Source organism: Typopeltis vanoorti, chromosome 25, assembly GCF_054136105.1.
Source record: "Typopeltis vanoorti isolate ZY-2024b chromosome 25, IOZ_Tvanoo_1.0, whole genome shotgun sequence".
Classification (NCBI taxonomy): domain Eukaryota; kingdom Metazoa; phylum Arthropoda; class Arachnida; order Uropygi; family Thelyphonidae; genus Typopeltis; species Typopeltis vanoorti.
The window spans coordinates 11,004,850-11,025,637 of NC_143573.1; the positions used below are offsets into that span (position 1 = coordinate 11,004,850).

Below are 20,788 nucleotides of genomic sequence, written 5' to 3' on the forward strand. Positions count from 1 at the left end.
ACTTTGGACAGACTAGTAGATCAGTTAACATTTGTCTTGAAGAACATGAAAATTACATCCAAGATCATCTGTATGGCAAGTCAGGATTGGCAAACCATGCTTTGGATACTTCTTCACGTAGGATCAGATGGAGAAAAATATTTCGGGTGCTTAAATGTCAAAGCTGTATAACTGAGCGGAGAACCGACCAGGGCTTCTGACCTAATATCCAATCCTCACCTTCTCATGGTGCACCCTGTTAGGTATCTACCTGGATACTGAATGAACGAGGATAGGCTGGCAATTTGGAATTTAGCTCACCAAATTGTATTCTTATTGGCTTAAACCACAATGTAAAATGATGGTACAACATGACAGAATTTCATTCTGGCTGGGACGTTGCCTGGTTAAACAAGATCCCTGTTGTTTTTGCCAGAGAGCCAGGGCGAACAGCAAAAAGTCAGCTACTAGAATAAATCCTGAAACACATCCCAACTCAACATCACCAGAGTTCAAGATCAGTACTATCACCGTAAGAAGCCTGAATGGTAAAGAAAGAATTGGATAAGTACCAGATCGACATAATAGCAGTGACTGAAACAAAAAAGATAAAAACTGGTGAAATCTTTCTAAGCAATAAATACAAAATGTTATTTTCAGACATTAGCAATCAGGGAACAGAAGAAGCTGTAGTATTCAACACTACGAGGCTAACCTTCTTAACTTCTTGATAGGAAGTTAGTAATGATGTAAGTTTTTCATGTAGTACTATCATATCCTGTACACCCCTTGAGGGTACATGTCAGGAATTTTATGATGATGATAAGAGGCTAGCCTTAGAATCAGCTATGAAGCACTCTCCCAACCTTAACAAGTATGGTTGCATTAATTTACCAAAGATTGAGGAGACTATAATTTTAAGATATAATAGCCAGACTTTCCTCAATTAACTTTATAGTTATCAAACCCATAGAGGATACCATGTAAGGACATTAGGTGTCAGTTACAATTTAAATTGTTTCTATAATTACTTAGTTTAGTGCTATGTGCCTGTCATGCATATTATTGTGTTCTGATGATGATATGTAGAAAACCAGCGAAATATTAGTGAGTTTAATAAATACATTTTTTTCCTCTTGGTGTTGGTTATGCTGTTAAGCATTATGAACTAACAAAAAAATTCTTCACGTAACTGCACCTAATAATAAAAATATATTACAATAAAACTGCAGCTGTTCCATACACTAAAAGAATATCAGATATAATAAACAGAATACTAAATAAATACAACCTTAACTTTAAACCTCATGCAAAATTAAAGATGTTATTCAACTTCTCCAAAGATACAGTAAAAAAATGCCTTAGAAGACTGAAATATAAGATATGATAATGTTGGAGTCTTTACAGATAACAGATTGATTTGGAGGAAAATTGTTGATAAGAAGTTAGTAATGATGTGAGTTTTTCATGTAGTATTATCATAATATCCTGGTATTATCAGGATATTATGATAGCTCAACCTGGAATATACCGTATTCAGCGTACCTGTAACTTGTCTTAAATAGGTGAAACTGGATGTATAATTCCTATCTAGAAAAACAGACATAAACAACTCATTAAAGTTCATAACTACAATAAATCTGGCCTTTCTGATCATGCTCTTAATACTTTACATGGAATTGACTGGAAAGGCCCCTGTTCATTACATCACACCAAAACAAGCACAAATTTAAGCCTAATCAGCCATCCTAATCTTAATAATAATAATGGTCTAAAAATCCCAAGAATGTGGATGGCACATACTCTTTTGTTTTAAGAGTTCATTAAAAAATTATGCACTGGTGTCCAAAACCTAAGGACGAACACCATTTTAGAAGATTACAACTGCAAATTCAGACAAATCAGCAGATACACATTAAATTTTTCAAATTACTCACAAAGGGCTTGTGGTAGCACTCAACAGGATAAAAGGCAAAAGGCTGCGCTAAACAAATTGTGTTTGAAGGAAACTCTTTTCGTGAAGGAATAAAGTTGCAAACTTGGATATCTTGTAATGTCTCTTCTTGTAGCAAGGCTTATATGTTGGTCATACATAACTGGTAATTGACTTAAGGAATTTACAACACATAAACGGATATTAATTAAAGGAAACGTTAATGAATACCTTCAATATTTCGGCAACATCACGTTGCCATCTTCAGCAACATACAAATATGGTATGTGCACGCAAGCACTAACAAAAGCAAATGAGAAAGGCAAGAAACTAATATTATTCCTAAAATCCAAATGGCTAATTGGGTTGTCTTGGCCATTGGGCTGAAGTTCTCATGATATAAGTCTCCCAAATTTGTTGAGGTATGGAATGTTTTTTAGAGCTGCTGATGATTCCATGAATAATCTTTCGTACTTGAACTGGCTGCGGTGTATTATTTTAGTTTTCTTCCAACGAATTCTATGGCGGGTATCTATGGCATGGTCTGCAAGTCCAGAGTGGCTGTATTGGTGAAACTGGATGTAGTCTTTGTGTTCTGAAATCCTGATATTTGCTGTCCTGCCTGTTTGGCCAAAGTAGGACAATTTACAGCTGCAAGGGACTTGGTATACACCAGGTCGGTCTAGGGGAAGTGGTTGGTTTTAATTAAAGTTTCCTATAATTAATATCTGTTTTATGTGTTGTAAATTCTTTAAGTCAATTATCAGTTATGTATGACCAATGTATAAGCCTTCAAGAATTACGATTATCCACGGAGATTCCATCGCATGGAAGGCCTTCCATCCATGCGATGAGGTTGAAGATATCAAATATATCATATGAAGATATCATATGGCAAAATGAGGTTGAAGATATCGAGATAACTAAATCATCTGACCTTCCTAAAACACTGCCGGGATAACAAGGTAATCCCAAATTGTGTTAAATTTAAGCACTGTTTTACTTCGCAGAAAGCTCTCCATATTTATAACCGCACGAGCTTCGCCCTACTACAAGAACAAATTACTGCGACGCATGTTCTCCTTGCCGATGAAAACAAAACCTTACGGGAACTTTCAGATATGCTCGGCCATGACCTTTGGATGATTCTTTATGACGTCTCATGCGCTTTGGCAACAAAAGAATTCAAAATACGTAGTCGGCACATGAAAAAATATGATAACTTGATAAATAATTCTACTTCCATACTACAACAACCACTCACCACGGTAGTCAACTTCTCTTCCATAGTTTTGAAGCCTGAAGCACTCACCGCACACTTTCACGTGGCCACAATTTCACCCTAGCCTCCTAAAAGAATACCTGCCGAGGAAATAATGATCCAAATAGAACGTGGGATTCGCAACCTACCATATTGCCAACAACGTCAGACTGGATTAGCCGGTGTTCTCACTAAAGCAAGACCTCCAAAGACGAATATGCAGCTCTACTAGAAATGAAGAAAAAAAAAGAAAAAAAAATAGTAATCACCAGAGCGGATAAAGGAAATGCCACGGTCGTTCTCAACCAAAAGGACTACACAGTTAAGCTTATTGCTTTATTATTAGACGGTACTACCTACCTCCTTATTGAATATAATCCTACCAGCTCTCAGATTAGAACTCTCCACAGACTCCTTAAGAAGGTAACTTCTTGGCCTGTGGAAGTTACCAACAAACTAAAAACTTTTAACTCTAGACCCCCCTGATTATATGGGCTTCCAAAAATACATAAACACAATGTGCCATTACATCCCATAGTGGATGGCATTGATTCTCCCACATATAAATTAGCCAAAGCGCTCGCACACTATACTGGCAACACACCATCACACATAAAAAAAAAAAAAAAAAAAAAAAAAAAAAAAAAAAAAAAAAAAAACTAAACTCGGCCCACTTCAAAGCCAGTATAGAAAACTTTTCACTCCAACGCACTGACATAATGGTCAGTTTTGACGTCTCCTCCCTATTCACAAATGTCCCACTCAAGGAAACCCTAGAGCTCATCCAAGCCAAATTTCCACCCGATATCTCAGCCCTATTTCAGTTCACAATGAACTCAGGCTATTTCGTTTGGCAAGGAAAATTCTACAAATAGATAGAGGGGACATCCATGGGTTCACCACTTTCCCCACACTTGGCCAGCTTCTTTATGGAGACCTTTGAAGAGAAAGCCTTAAACTCTGCCCCACAAAACCCACTATTTGGCTTTGATACATGGATGATGATGTTTGCTATTTGGCCACATGGCTCAGATACAGTTCACTCTTTCCTAACACACTTAAACAACCAACACCCCAGGGTCCAGTTCACCTTGGAAAAAGAGGAAAACAACACCCTCTCCTTCCTAGACACGCTAATCACTCGCTAGCCTGATGGATCTTTGGTTTTCTGTTTATAGAAACTCACCCATACAGGCAGATAACCTAACCCCACAACAATATGGGGTTATAAAAACACTATATAACAGGACAAAATTAATCTGCTCACCACTGAATTAAACCACATCTTCAACACTTTCTTAGCCAATGGCTACAACCTCCAAAAAATACTAAAACCAGTAAACCACAACCCCCCCCCCCTTCACAATAAAGATTACACTAAATCTATCACCACCCCCCACCTCTGGGAAAATAACCAACATCCTCAAAAAATATGATCTAACTTCTTGTTATAGAGGTATAAAAAGTTGGCATTCCTTATCTGCTCTGTCAAAGACCTACCACTCCCCCCTAGACCTACCTGGTGTATACCAGGTAGGTCTAGGGGGAGTGGTTTGGCAAACAGGCAGGACAGCGAATATCAGGATTTCAGAACACAGACTACATCTGGTTTCACCGGTACAGCCACTCTGGGCTTGCAGACCATGCCATAGATACCCGCCATAGAATTCGTTGGAAGAAAACTAAAGTAATACACCGCAGCAAGTTCAAGTATGAAAGATTATTCATGGAATCATCAGCAGCTGTAAAAAAAAAAAAAAAAAAAAAAAAAAAAGTTTCAAACCTCAACACATTTGGATGTATGAGACTGCCCCAAATTTGGGAGCTTACATCATGAGCACTTCTGGCCAAGACAACCCAATTAGCCTGCTAGGGGGCACCATTAGGACTTTAGGATCAATATTAGTTTCTTGCCTTCGTCATTTGCTTTTGTTAGTGCCTGCTTGCACATACCATATTTGTATGGGCCTGAAGATGATAACGTGACGTTGCTGAAGTATTGAAGGTATTCATTAAAGTTTCCTTTAATTAATATCCATTTTATGTGTTGTAAATTCCTTAAGTCAATAACCAGTTCTTGTAATGTCTCAGACATCATCTAGATGATTTAATGCAGCAATGAATTATTGGAAAACTTGAAGACTACAGAATTACTAATACTGATAGAGAGTTTGGAATCTCACATATCTTGTATCCAGACTCTGTAGCATTTGAAACAAATGGGATATGTTCCATATGTTTGCTAAGAGCTTGTCCTCTCTGTACCATGGAGTAGGAAGACAGATATTTGGTTATAACAGAAAAACATAATATTCACACACTGCAGTATGTCAGCTTGCAAGTCGGCTCCATGCAAGCACAGGCATGTGGATATCTCAACAAACGGTGGCAAGACATCTGTAACAAGTAGGCCTATACACCCAAAGGCCTGTAATCCACATACCTTTATCCTGGCTCATTGTAGATCACATTTTCAGTGGCGTTGTATCCATAAACATTGGACAAGACACCAATGGACTGATGAGCTCTTTACAGATGAGTGTCATTTTAATCTTTCCTCCGATTCTAGTAGATGACACTTGATCTGGTGTGGCTGCCTACCATCGCAAGAATGTTCTTGAAAGGAATATATACGGCAGTGCTGGGGTCATGTGTAGGGAGGCATTATGCTTAATGGATGGTCTGAGCTACAAATGCTGGAAAAAGGTACTATGACTGGTGAACAATATTGCAACGAAGTTCTTCAGTGTATGTTAGATTGTTCTGTGGTGCTGTAGGCAAAGAATTCATTTTTATGGATGGCAGTGCCACACTACATTGTACACAAGCAGTGAAGATACTTCTGGAGACCAAGGATATTAATCGATTCGAGCAGCCAGCATGCTCCCCAGATCTCAACTCTATAAAATGTACTCTGGACTCAATATGGAGATGCATTGCTGCTTAAAATTCTCCTCCAGAAAACAAACAAGGCCTTATCCTTGCTCTGACGGAGGAGTGGGCTAGTTTGCCTCAAGAACTTCTGTATCACTTGGTGGTAAGCAGCACAGTGTTGTGAGAGCTGCATCGCAGTTTGTGGGTGAACATATTCTATGCTGAAATGTCTCTCCACATAGTTTTCTGTAGCATTGTACATTAATTCCTTCTATGTCCTTAGGAAATTTGTAACACTTGCCAAAAACGTATTTCAATTTAATTTGTACGAAGTTTGACACATTTTTTGTGTAATATAATTGAGTAGTATACTGGCAATAAATTTGTCATGTTTGATTGTAGTAATGAAAATGTTTTCATATAATATAGTTTATCCTTAGCTTTTGGACAAGTGGAATTAGGACTGTAGTACTCCAGGATCTTAGCCTTAATATAACAAATACTTATTAAATTATTGATTAGGTCACTACAATTGCTGTATTGAAAGATAATATGAATTTGTTTTCTGACCATGTTATTAAAAAAAAAAAAAAAAAAAAAAGTAGGATATAGCTTTGATGTAGGTTTTTTTTTTCCCCTCGCTAGAGTTATCCATTAGAATAATGGCTCATCGAATCATTGTGACATTTTCATACTGTTTGAATTGTAATGTAATGTAATCTCTCTCTCTCTCTCTCTCTCTCTACACGTGTGAGCACGTTCCAGATGATTAACATAATATAAAGCTCGAAACATCAGGAAATTAATTATTCTTAACATGGTAATACTCTCCACAATTGATCAAAATCAATTTTCTGCAGAAATGTTACAAGGCATGTGTTTGTTTCTATGATCAGATTGCCACACACAGAAAAAGCTTCTGTTGAAGCTTCAATTTATACATAGAAAAAGTTCCTATTTTTCCATGTATAAATATCGGGTTTCTAAAATGTCTAAATTTATGATTAGATAACTTTTATCTCAGCAGGGGAACCATCTGCAATTGAGGCTAAAAGTTCAGGCCAATGATGTATGTTTATATTTTATCTGTTACACATGTCTGAACAAATAGAAGCCTCAAAATATGTCAAACCTGGTCTTGATAGTAACCTTTCCCATAACATAGAAACATATGTCTCAAAGGAAGTATCCCATGCATTATGTGATACAGAGGCAATTGATGCAGTCAGCAGCTTTTTTTTTTTTTTTGAGAAGGCTGGTCATGAAGATAATCCACATGTAAAATTTGTTTGCACATTTTTGAATAAAGGATTAAAACAATAATATAATTACTTCTTTGTTATGATCACATTATGAAAGAAAGGCATTAAATCTGATATCAAAATTGGGATGTTAATATCAGCTCTTTACTTTATGCTGCTGATAGTATACTTCTAAATAAATTCAGTACAATCTGCAGAATTCCTAAAATTGCTATAATGAATTTAGTATGAAAATCAGCATTAAAAAGACAAATACTAAAAATAGGTAGAAAAATTGAAAACACCAGCTGCATCCACAATGGAGAAACCTATTGAACAAGAAAAAACATTTCAGTTATTTAGACACAATTTTTAGTGAAAATGGCAAATTAAATATAAAATAGACAACACAATTTGCAAAGCTAGTATGGTAAGCAGTTCACTGAATAAATTTACAGGAATAAGAGAGAAATGAGTCAAAACATTAAACTAGCTTATGGATCTGATAATTGTGTTAGAAATAAAACACTTTATCAAAGACTGGATGCAACAGATATGAGAGTTCTGAGAAAGATTGTTATTATTATTTAGGCCTCCAGGGGGTCAAAAGACTCATCGTGGGAGGTCCTTCCCAGGAAACAGTATCATACGACTCTTTAAACTCATTAACCATTCTCGCTCTCACCACCCTCCATGCAAAGAAACCACTCCTCACCCTCTTGCTCACAGTGTCCTTGAATAACTTCCAGGGATGGCCCCTTGTCATCACTCCTTCCTGCTGTTCAACCAAGCGAAAGAACTCCCCAGTGTCAACCCTGTAACGACCTCTCAACAGTTTAAGTCTCAATCATATCTTCTTCTTCTTCTATCCACCAAACTCTGCAGTTCACATTCCCTCAGCCGATCCTCATAACTAACATTGTACAGTTTTGAAACTGTCTTTGTTATTCTCCTCTGTACCCTTTCCACAGTTAATTTATCCATTTCAAATCCTTGGGACCAAATCTGAGAACAATAGTCTAAGTGTGGTCTGATCAGGGTCTTATACAACGGAATGATAACTGTTTTATCTCTGCAGGTCAGCGTCCTTCTCATTATTGCAGCAATCCTTTGTGTTACCTTCACCACCTTTGCAATATGTCCCTTGAATTTCAGGTTTCTATCTATCATCAACCCCAGATCTCTTGTCCCCCCTCCATCTCCTCCAATAGAGTATGTAGTGTCCCAAACCTCAAGACTTTACATTTTACTGCATTAAACCGATATTCTCCCATTCATTTGCCCATCTGTCTAGCTTATTCAAATCCTCTTGTATGACTACCACATCTGCCCTATTACTAATAACTCTTCCCGGCTTCACATCATCTGCAAACAATTGAACATCTCCCTTGCAATCCACTGCCAATGACATTGATATAAAGGTTAAACAATATAGGTCCCAGTACTGGTCCCTCTGGGACCCCCGTTGTAACCCTCTGCCTCCTTGAAACTGCACACATGCACACAACTCTGATACCTATCGGACAGCCAATCCTGAATCCAGTTGACCAACCTGACATCCAAACCCATGTGCTGCAACTTAAATATCAGCTTATCATGTGACACCCTGTCACATGATAAGCTGATAAAACTGTCAAATGCCTTCATTAAATCCAAGAAAATGACAGTATATGCCTTTCCCTCACTACTGCTCTTGTAATTTTATTATAAAAGGCTAGCATATTACTAAAACAAGAACACCCCCTCACAAATCCATGTTGACTCACAGATAACATTACCATCATCTGCCCAATGTTGTATACGGTCCCTAACTAATTTCTCCAAGATCTTAACAACTGATGACACACAAACTGGCCTATAATTAGACACTTCCAGTCTGCTACCACCCTTATGCAATGGCACGATCTTACCTTCCACCATTCCCTGGGGCACCTTTCCTGTAGCCAGACTTTCATTGAAAAGCCAGGTCAAAGGAGCTGTCAGTTCCTTAGCACATTCTCTCAAAACCTTTGGTGAAATACTATCCAATCTTACTGCTTTACTGACATCCAGAGTACTCAGTATTTGGAACACGTTCTCCTCCTGCACCTCTAAACCTTGAACCTGCCCTATCCCTCTAGTATTAAAATTTACTCCTCCAGGATGAAATACACCAATTATACAGTGGAATTGTTCATTGAACAATTCCACTATGTCCTCTGCATCAGTCACTCTATTCTCATTTTTATCACACAATGTCATTCTTCCGCAATCATTTCTCCTCCTACTGGCCACATAGCTAAAAAATTCCCTTGGATTTTCTTTGGATCTTAGGGCCAATATCTTCTCATATTCCAGTTTCGCCTTCCTTACCATACTAGTCACTCTCCTGGCCTGTGTCTTATATCCTTCATGCATCTGCTCTTCACCTGTCTCTTTATATCTCTTCCATAGCCTCTTTTTCACATGCAGCTCCTGTTTAATATTGTTTGTCATCCACTTTACACCAAATTGTGTCCTCTTCTTCACTTGTGGAATACAGCTTACTATCTCTGCTAACAAATATTCCTTCACAATTTCCCAAGCAATAATGATATCCCGACCTTCCAATTCCTCCCTCCATGAAACTTCCCCAAGTTGATGTTTAAGACTATTGTCTTAAACATCACTTTGGCCAGGCTGATGCTATCAGCACCACCAATTCCTCTCCTTTATTCCAGATATTCCTGGCATTAGTATAAAGCATAAAAATACCACTATTTCTATACCCAGCATTATCCCCTCTAGACTCCACTGGGCTCACTGCTACCTGATGTTGTCCCCCTTCTCCCAAGTACCCTTTCCCACAAGAGGCCACCCCTGCTACCATCCACCTTGGGCATTCTAGTTTCCCTGCATTGACACACTGACTCGTCCAGATTCCTATGTCCTTCCTTATTCAAATACAAGCAATCTCTCGCATACAATTCCACTGTCCAAACATCCACATATTCCAATCCTCTCTTCTGACACATTCTAGCTATTATGTTATTCAATTTGGCTGCTCTTCTGCTCAGCTCATCACAATCATACCTAGGCATTAAACAGAGTTTGTCATCCAAACTCTGTTTAACATGCACTATCTTTCCTCTCTGTGTCTTCTTTCGTACTGCCTCAAACAAGAATCTCGTATCTCTCGCTGCCCAATTTACTTTACCTCTCGAGTCATTTGTTCCTACCAGCACAATCATCTCATCCACCTTTTCACCCCTCTTAATTGCCATAGCCACACTTTCTATTGTTCCTCCAGGCAAACACTCCTCACACATCCTATCTTGCACACCACTGATCATTAAGTCACCGTACATTACACCTCTTAACATTCCCTCTCTCCTACTGTTTCCATTTTATCATTCCCATAACTCTCTCTCATTCCCTCTCTTCTACTGTTCCCATTCTTTCCTCTTCTATCATTCCCATACCTCTCTTCCACTTATCCTGTTCTCCTCTTCTATCATTCACATAACTCTCTTCTACTGTTCCCATTTTCTCCTCTTCTATAATTCCCATACCTCTCTCTCATTCCCTCTCTTCTCTTCTATCATTCCCATACCCTTCTATTAGGGAAGCAGTGATGGCAAAAATGGAAGTATCTTAAAAACAAGGATGTTAGGAAAGAACTTGACATTATTAGCATTCAGGAATGTGTTAGCAGAGTTATCAGTGATATGATCACTTTAAACAGAATGAGGAAGGGTTAGCTAAAAGAGTATTTTTTGGCAGGAAAGACACAGAGGAAGATCAAGATGTATGTGGATAGATACAGTAGGAAGTACCTTAGAATACACCAAAATATAAAACCTGATAACATTGAGTCCTGAAAGATTAACAGATTAATTTGGAGAAAACCTGTCAGTAGGAAGTTAGTAATGATGTAACCTTTTCATGTAGTACAGTTATAACATACTTTAGCAACCAGTTGTAAAAACTTGATTTTATCTTTATAACTATCTAAAGTAACTAATTCAGAAGTTGGAAGAATTTTTTATATATATTTTTCATAATATATCTGAACTTGTAGTTCATTGTAGCTCCCTTTAGCTTAAATTCAAAATGATAAGCAAAGCTCTTTTGAATATGGATCTTCCTACTGTTTTTAGCTGTAATTATTCTAAATTATGATTATTTGAAAAAAAGACATGAATGAGAACAATGTTATTGAAATCATTAGTCCATCTTTGTGGTATTAACTATACTGGAAACAGGAAATCTTTAGGATTTAATGGTTTCCTCTGGAGTTGAGATATGATTGAAGGTTTGTTAAAATATCGAGTTGAAATAAAAATAAACATTGAAGTTGAAAATATGTGAAACCATAATATCAGAATTCTAGTAGCAAGGCTTATACGTTGGTCAGACATAACTGGTAATTAGTTTACGGAATTAACAACGCATATAAAGTATATTAATTAAAGGTAACGTTAATGAATAACTTCTATATTTCGGCAACGTCACATTGCCATCTTCAGGAACATAAAAATATGGTATGTGCACGCAGGCACTAACACAAAGCAAATGAGGAAGAAAGCAAAAAACTAATATTGTTCCTAAAGTCCTAATGGTGCCCTCTTGCGGGCTAATTTGGTAGTCTTGGCAGTTGGGCTGAAGTTCTCATAATGTAAGTCTCCCAAATTTGGGGTAGTTTCATTCACCCAAATTTGTGGAGGTTAGGAACGTTTTTTAGAGCTGCTGAAGATTCTTTGAATAATCTTTCGTATTTAAACTTGCTGCGATGATCGCAGTTCATCGCAGCAAGTTTAAATACGAAAGATTATTCAAAGAATCTTCAGCAGCTCTAAAAAACGTTCCTAACCTCAACAAATTTGGGTGCATAAAACTACCCCAAATTTGGGAGACTTACATTATGAGAACTTCAGCCCAACTGCCAAGACTACCAAATTAGCCTGCAAGAGGGCACCATTAGGACTTTAGGAACAATATTAGTTTCTTGCTTTCTTCCTCATTTGCTTTGTGTTAGTGCCTGCGTGCACATACCATATTTTTATGTTCCTGAAGATGGCAATGTGACGTTGCCGAAATATAGAAGTTATTCATTAAAGTTACCTTTAATTAATATACTTTATATGCATTGTTAATTTCATAAACTAATTACCAGTTACATAATATCAGAAATAATGAATGTTATGGTGACAATAAATATAGCGAAGATTACGAGATAGGAATTAAAATAGCTAAATATTAAAATAACTCTAAAAACAAAATAAAAATGTGAAAACAAAGCAAGGATGAATAAAATACAAATGTACACAGTTTAAAATGCTTTTAAAATGATACGAATAAAAGTGAAAAATGTATTTACAGGATGAAAGACTATTTTGGTGTGTCATCTTCAGTAAAGGGAGATTAGTATTGCTCACTATTAACCTTCCTGAGTATCCATCTCCCCTATCATCTCAAGGTTTTGCAGCTTCATAATATAAATATGTACAAGAAACTTTCTATCAGTCAAAGCATTGCAGTTCATTAATACAATACATATAAGGAATATTATTAACCTTCCTTTTCTGTTGATGGCACACTGAAATGGTCTTTTACAAAACCCCCGTAAATGTTCCCACCCTTTTATTTGTTATTTTAATAGTATTTTAAATTGTGTATTTGTATTTTATTATGCTTTAGATTTCTTAAGCCTTTCAAAACATATCACCTTGACTTTGTTTTTTCAAATTAATATTTTAACAAACCTTAAAACATATCCCAACTCTAGAGGAAACCATTAAATTTTAAAGATTTGCTGTTTCCAGAAGTGTTAATACCACAAAGATAGGCCAATGATATCATTACATCATTGTTCTCAGTAATGTCTTTTCCTAATATTCATAATTTGGAATAATTGTAGCCAGAACATCCACTATTGTATGGAGCTCCATATTAAAAAAATTTTTGCTTATATTTTTGTAATTTTTACAAAAAATACTTGTGGTGGTGGTCGATGGGAAGTAGAGGTTCGGTGTAGTGGTGGAGATAGAGAGTTGTACAGTGGGTGTCCTCCTGCGATGAGTCTTCGGACTCCTTGGAGGTGTCATGAATAATAATAATTTCATTAATACATATATATTTTTACTTGTAAAACTTGATTTTAAGTTAACAGTTTGTTCACTCCTATTTTGGTGACCAAGATATCATTACAAGAGGAGATGTTCCTCAAGTCTTTGTTGTGCAGAATGAAAAATGGTTTTTCAAATTATCACTTATTTTCTGAAATTTTCTTTTTTGCAGAGTAAACATATTGGTTTTTTAACTTCCATTACATGACATTTGAATTCTCTATTCCACGTGGATTTATGAGCAATATTCTTCTATTCCCTTTAATTCTTAGGTTGGACATAGTTGCTGGCTTCTTCATTGACTGTTAGAGTATTTTTCTGCTAATTTTGAGACTGATTATCTTTTTCTATGTCTTTATAATTTATCACAAATCATTTCATATCTGAATTTAATTTTTTTAAAGTTTTTTACAAAGAAAAACAATTAATTAAAATTTTAATTCAGTTGAAATAGGCATGTAAATTAAAGAAAAAGACGTGGAAAAAGATAATAAAAATTAATAAATGCATCAGCTTAATTCAATGTCACTTTCATTGTTAGATACTGAAGTATAATAATTGTACTATAATTAACTGTTTGATAATTGTCATTTTGGTCCAACAAGGGCCGATTTTTGTTTTATTCTTACAGCATGGCCTCCTTAGCTCATCCGGTATAGATGAAGCCCTTTGGTCAGAAAGACCTGGGTTCAATTTCTGTTAGTGAAATGAGAAACCTTTATCTGGTCTCTTTCGACAAAAGGTGAGTTCGCCGATCTCATACAGAAGTGAGGGGTTTTTTCACCCAGAAACTCGGGTTCTTCGTCCCTCAGAAGAAGCAAACCGACCCCGTGATATGGATTACACATACATATTACAGTCAGGAATACTTAAGACAGTCCCTCCAGCCATAGGTCTGATTCATCAGCTATGCTGGTCCCAAGCCAGATTAAAATAGGGGGGATGGAGATTGTGCCATACCTCCCTGTAAAAGGGGCTGATAGCCATTGTATCATCATACAAAATAAATAAATCTGATAAGTAAAAACAACAATATTTACTAATTGATGTTTTGTGCATTTGCACAATCATATTGAAAATATAAATACAAGTTTTTGTAACTATAATGTTGTACAACAGCAGAACAAGTGCAATATGCAGGTATGAAAAGCAGCTGTTGTTGAATTCGGTGGACTTTCAAAAATAATACTCTGTACAATGAGTGACAATGGTAGACGTCTATGTACAATTCATAAAACTGTATTATTTTTTATTAAGGAATTTTTGATGGTTTTTATGCAACATTTTAATTTTTTATATATTCATAAATAAATGTATATTTGGCCACACTAGAAGTACCAGTACTTTTTTTGGACCGAAATGATTTATTTATGCTATACTATAATTGTTTGATAATTGTAATTTTGTGTATTATACTGGATATAATAAGAGACCATATTATTGTTATTATTATCACTATTATATGTTTAGTATCTCACAATTAAAGTGATGTTGAAGTAAGCCGATTGAAAATAATACGATGTGCAGCCAGCAACAGTGGTAGCCCTACCTATTCCAAGCTTTAATTTGTGTGTGTGTATATTGCAACTATATATAGTTGCAAACAGACATTTGTAATGCCAATTTGCCATTAAACTTTGGCCTTTTTTTTTTCTTTTTTTTTTGCCACAAGTGGCATGGGATTAGATACCAGAGATCTGGAGTAACAAAGGAAAGATTGGCCAGATGGTGGTTTATATTTGGCAGGGTAAAGGTCAAAAGGGAGATCAAGATGAAGGTGAAAAGAATTTCATTGATCTATTGAATTGCAAGATCTCCAATAAGAACTCTCCATTATTGGAGATTTTTGCAAATAGAAGAATTTGAGGGTGGAAAAATTAGTATTATTTGTAACTAGATTCCTGAAGAGCTAGTAACAAATAATAATTCAAATAGTAATTCTTAACAATTTGAAAAAAAAAAAAAGATAATATGATAATGAACATAAAGTTTGCAATTCTTTTATATTTTGAAATGTCTTTTAGGCTTTATAAATATGGCCGAAGTTTTGCTTTAGACAGCTTTGAGTCTGGCCATGAACACGCCCACTTACCTCCTCTTGAACTGTGGGACAGAGTTTCTATCTGGAAAAATATGCCTGAAATTTCCTTTAAGGAAGTAATGGAAACTAATCAAGGACTTCATTCCTGGTTAGAAATGGTGTATAAATATGGTGTTGCCATTATGAGAGGTAAACAGTACTAAATACTTTAATAATAGTAGTCATTTCTCAATGCTTGTCAATTCTTTTGTTTTGTACTATAAAAAAAGATGCACTTTGGTATTTTTGTAGTATATGTCTATCACAAATATTAATAAAGCATGAAAAAAATATTACATGAACCAGTGATAAGTGGAGAGCTGAATTAAAGGAGATATATAATGACTATTATATCCTTTAAGACTATAATAATTAAATTAACATTAATTCATTTCTTATTTATTTTGAATCTGCAAACTGTCAGATTTGAGGTTGCTACTTACTCCTAATTTGATGTTTGTGTTATTATAATATAATTGAATCAGGTGTATTTGATTTTTATATTCTAGAAATTTATACTCTTTATATTTGTAAATTGCATTCTTTGCCCTCTTATTTACAGTGTATTTGCAAATACACTCAGCAAATTTACTGATTTATTGGATAATTATGCTTTCTGACTGAATTGTGCAAAAAATATTTCATTATGAAAATCAGATGAGAGAAACTTAGTTGAGAGTCCAAATGAAATCCATGAGTTCTTTTACTTGTAAGCAAAAGAAAGAATTATAGAAAGGTTACTTAAATGAACACTTATTGCAGGGAGATAAAAGAACAGAAGAAATTGTTGAATGACTGAGCAATTTCTTTTCAAGGATACCATCCAGATGAAAACAATATAGAGATGAGCATGCTGGGAATCAAGATGAAAATAGAAGTAGTTTACTGTGGAAGCATTTAGGATATTGAGAAATCTCATTGTAGATATAACCATGGGGTTATGAGATATCAGTCCTTATGTTATGGGAGAGTGCAAGACATGTGGAAGTGCCCCTAATGAGATTGTGTAAGTTGATCACTTGCATAGTGCCAGTGGTGGTGGTGGTGGGACACAAAATAGTTGCATTACTTAAAGAAGGTTCCAACATTGGAGTAACAAATTTGAGATCACTTAGTATCTCAGGAGTAGTGGTGGAGGTATTTGTAAAGTTTGCCAAGAATAGAAATGGGTGGATAGGAATATGATACTCTATGGAGAACAGCAAGACAATTTACAGTGTCATAAGGCTGCTGCTGTAACTGCATGGTTTGTGGACATGTACATCACTACACTTGACTGCCCTTACAGAATCCTGATCTCAACCCTGAACATGGGTAAATATGGCAATCTTAGTGACTTCGATTGCAGACATATTATCAGCACAAGACAGATAGGTCATTCTGTTGTGCAAGTGATGAGAACTCTATGGTCTACCATGAGTATATGATCAATAGACATACCAGCACCCAGCAAGCAAGTGGTGGCCAACCACGTCATTGATGATCTGGGTCGAAGTAGACTGTCCAGACTTGTACAGACCAACAGACTTGTACAGAGCAGCTGTGACACAAATCACATCCAGTTTCAATTTCAGAGATCCAAGCAGCATCAGCAATTGAATGGTGCAGTGTACCCTGCATACCATGGGCTACAGGAGCCAGCACCCTAATCATGTACCACTGTTGGCAGCTCGTCATCTGTCATTGCATCTTGCCTGGTGTCAGGACCATCAAAACTGGAGCTCTGCAGAGTTGACCAGAGTCCTGTGGTCTGATGAATCCTATTATCAGTTATACCAAGCTGACAGAAGGGTGTGGCATTGACAGAATGAGGCTATGGCCCCATCATGCTAAGTTGGCTCTGTTCAAGGAGGTGGTGGTGGCTCTGTGATGGTTTGGAGCACCTCCTCATGTGACACATTATGTCCCTTAGTGTGTCTGGAGAGGTCCTTAAATGCTGCAAGCTACTAGAATGTGTTGGCTGATCACCTACACACTTTAGTGGCCTATGCGCATTGTGCAGCCAATAATCTGTTTCAGCAGGATAATGCTGCACCACCCCACCAAGCCGCACAACCACCCAAGCATGGCTCAAGGAACACCCATATGAGTTTTGGACCATTCATTGTCCCCCCCGAGGTCCCTGGATTTAAATCTAATCTGTCTCTCTCTCTCAGATACTGTAGCACGAGAAATCGGATCCATGTATCTGGGACTGTCGTCTAAGGCTCACTTGTGGACAGTGCTACAACAGGCATGGCTGGAAGTACCTCCAGCATCTGGCAGGGTCAGTGCCTTGGAGAGTACAGGCTGTTATTCGCACTAGAGGAGGTCCTACATGCTATTAGATAGGTATCTCTAATGTTTTGTCCATTGTGTGCGTACTTTTTTTTTGTGTCTACCACCCACAGAATGTTTATATAGTAAATTAGTACTGTGGGTGGGCTAAGAAAAATTTTTATTATTTTCATTATATATATATATATGGAACATGGAACTTTTTCAAGCCACTTTCAGTAAATGGGCAATGGTCTGTGACATTGAAATTCATTCCCATGCAAAGGCAATTACAAACATCCATGTTCACTGTGGAATTTGAACCTATAGTCTGTTAGTTGGAGAGCAGATATGTTAACCAGTTCTCCAACTAGGTTGGCAAATTGCAGTGATAGAGGAATTGAAGAAGGTTTGATGATTCTGTAGTTGGACTGAAAAGGATGTAACTGCTGCTCATGTTTAACAGCCCCAGCAGAAAATGGATGCAGTTCATGCTGTTCTGTACATAACTATATAAGAGGTAGAGCTAAAATAGTGTGTTATATGAAATAATGGTTGATGTTAGTGAAAGTAGGATTATGTATCAGCTGAGTTGCTGTTCTGTATAGCATCAAAAATTTTTAGGTTTTGACTGCACCATCTCAAACATGCAAACAGTATTATAAAGATTGGCAGATTTGTATAGTTAGCAGCTGGATTGGTGGAAAGTGGCATCTTCAGTGGAAAAGAATGTCTCGTTTTTTGGAGGTTTTGGAAGCTGTCGATTTTGATGTATTTATGCCAACAGAGGCTGGAGGTAAATGTCAATCGAAGGAGGAAAGCTGATCCTGTATGGTGATTTCTGTGTTATTGAAGATAAAAAGTAGGTGAGCTGTGAGAGAGAGAGAGGGGGAGGGAGGGAGAGAAGACTGCATTTTGGTAAAGTTGAAGGTGACCAGGTCATCTTTGTCCCATTGATCTGTGGTATTGAGATCACTGTGCTGGCTATCCAAATACAGAGGCTGGAAGTAGATTGAAGGATGATAATTTACTGTGCATGCTTGGATGCCAGACATAATCATGCTCTGGAAATGTCAAGAGCAACAAAACATTTGTCAGGTCATTACTTTTAGCCAGTACTCTGCATTTTTTCTAGCATATCAGTAGAATGAAAAGCTTAAATGAATGAGAAGATGAAGAGGTCAGAGTGGTTTTCAGAATTTGGCAGTAAATACAGTAGATGAATGTTACTCAATAGAACAAGGAAACCTTAACCCAGAGGAAGTCAAAAGCAGTAGATTCTTAGTTTAGCATTCTCTGGCAAGCACTGTTACCTCTTATAAAGGCACAGGCACCAGCTTTGCAGCAAAAGAAATCGTACTAAGTGGAAGTTGGTGTGAATATTGATGTGGTTATTATAGCTGCAATTTTAATTTCTGTCAAGAATAGATCTTGTCTTGATGTTTGCAAGTGGTGATGACATACCTCACTAATGTTGGCATTGTATGCCACAGATCATGTTAAAATGGATTCACACAAATCTCTAAAAATGTTTTGGGATTTTGACATGTTTAATATATTTTGTTTTGTAGTGATTTTAAAGTTTAGATTTCAGTTTATTTTATTTAGAAAATAGTTGAAAAGAGTAAGTACATATAGTGAGATAAGATACTTTTGGACAGGCTGTCCCTTATCATTTGTAGGGCCTGGTGCAAAAGCACAAATGGAGGCCCACATACCATATGTTTAAGTATTTACAAGTTATAAATCGGTCTAACAAACTTTCACAAATATACCTTCATAACAACAAAAATTACAAAAATATATTTAAAGGCGTGGTTTTTATATGAATGAAAGTCAATAAAATATCAAAGATGACTAGATGTAATTATTGCACATATCTGGGTTGATGGGTTGGCAATGTTTGGATGAGTAATAAAAATAGAAATGCATAATCATAATTCATAAATTATAATATATTCTATAAAATTTATTTTCCCATCAGATTGATCCCGAGTATCTCATTTCCCCCCTCCCCTCTCTTATTTAATAATTTATTTTGTGTTTGTTATATACACACCCTCTAAAGCACAAAGCCTGGATCTAAAGATGCCACCGGTTTTGGACATATGCCCATGCAGAGAGCAATCAGTCTCCTCCATAACATGGCCATGACAGTGCCCCCCCCTTCTCAAACTGCCCCTCTAACCCCAACCTGGCAGAGTTAGGATTTGTTGTGATCCGTGTACACTTTTTTTACATGGTAATTAATCATGGATATGCTAATGTTTTATTGGAGATCACTAGATACAGTCGTTTTCTTGTAAAACATGAGATTAATTTTTATGCACAGGAATACAGATATGATTGGTATGAAAATGTTCTTGTATAATGAAAAAATATTTCCCTTCTCACAAATACTACATAGACACCAACAAAACAGTAGCTTTATTGTGGTATTCAATACAGTGCTCTGATAACATATTCAAATTTTCCGTTGCACAAAATATGTGGTCACACTTTTCATAGTATAGCAATATGGCAGAACCATCTGGAAGGACATAAAGGTGATTGGGATAAGCAGCACAAGGCATAAGAGAATTTGGGGTGAAGGGGATATTGCAGTTTATGTATACTAATGCCAGAAGTATTCAAAAAAAGTTGGAGTTTTGGGCATTGGTTAGCTCAACTTGGCCTAAAGTTATAGTCATTAGTGAGACTTGGTTGGCTGAGGATGACATAGTTAGAAATAATGCAAAGGGTATATCTCCAGAGAAGAAAGAAGGAACAAGATTAGGGAGGGGTTTTGTTAATGATAGCAGAAGAATTGAAGCCAAAAAGAGTACAAGTACATCAGTAGGACAGGGATGCAAAGGGCAGTTAATTTGAGGCTATTTGGTGTGGAATAGAGGCCAACAGGAAAAAATATATCATTGGTTGTTACTATAATCCAGGGAATATGAAGGAGAATGTAAATGGCATGCATTGGCAAATTAGCATGATGAGTACAGGTCACACAATTATCATGTGTGATTTCAACTATGGAAACATAGATTGGTAGGAGGAATGGTCACGGGGAGAGAAAGAAATGGAATTTAT

At 36.6% G+C, this 20,788-nt stretch overlaps 1 protein-coding gene across 6 annotated transcripts in view; it reads left to right on the top strand.

Moving 5' to 3' along the window:
- The window catches only part of LOC150092536 (uncharacterized), a 159,153-nt gene that overhangs the window by 54,893 nt on the left and 83,472 nt on the right, over window positions 1-20,788 (top strand). For all 6 annotated transcript variants that reach the window (XM_090414684.1, XM_090414686.1, XM_090414689.1 and 3 more), the window contains one exon: window positions 15,399-15,604. In XM_090414684.1, coding sequence (XP_090270810.1) covers window positions 15,399-15,604 — 206 coding nt within the window. The remainder of the gene's footprint in view (window positions 1-15,398; window positions 15,605-20,788) is intronic.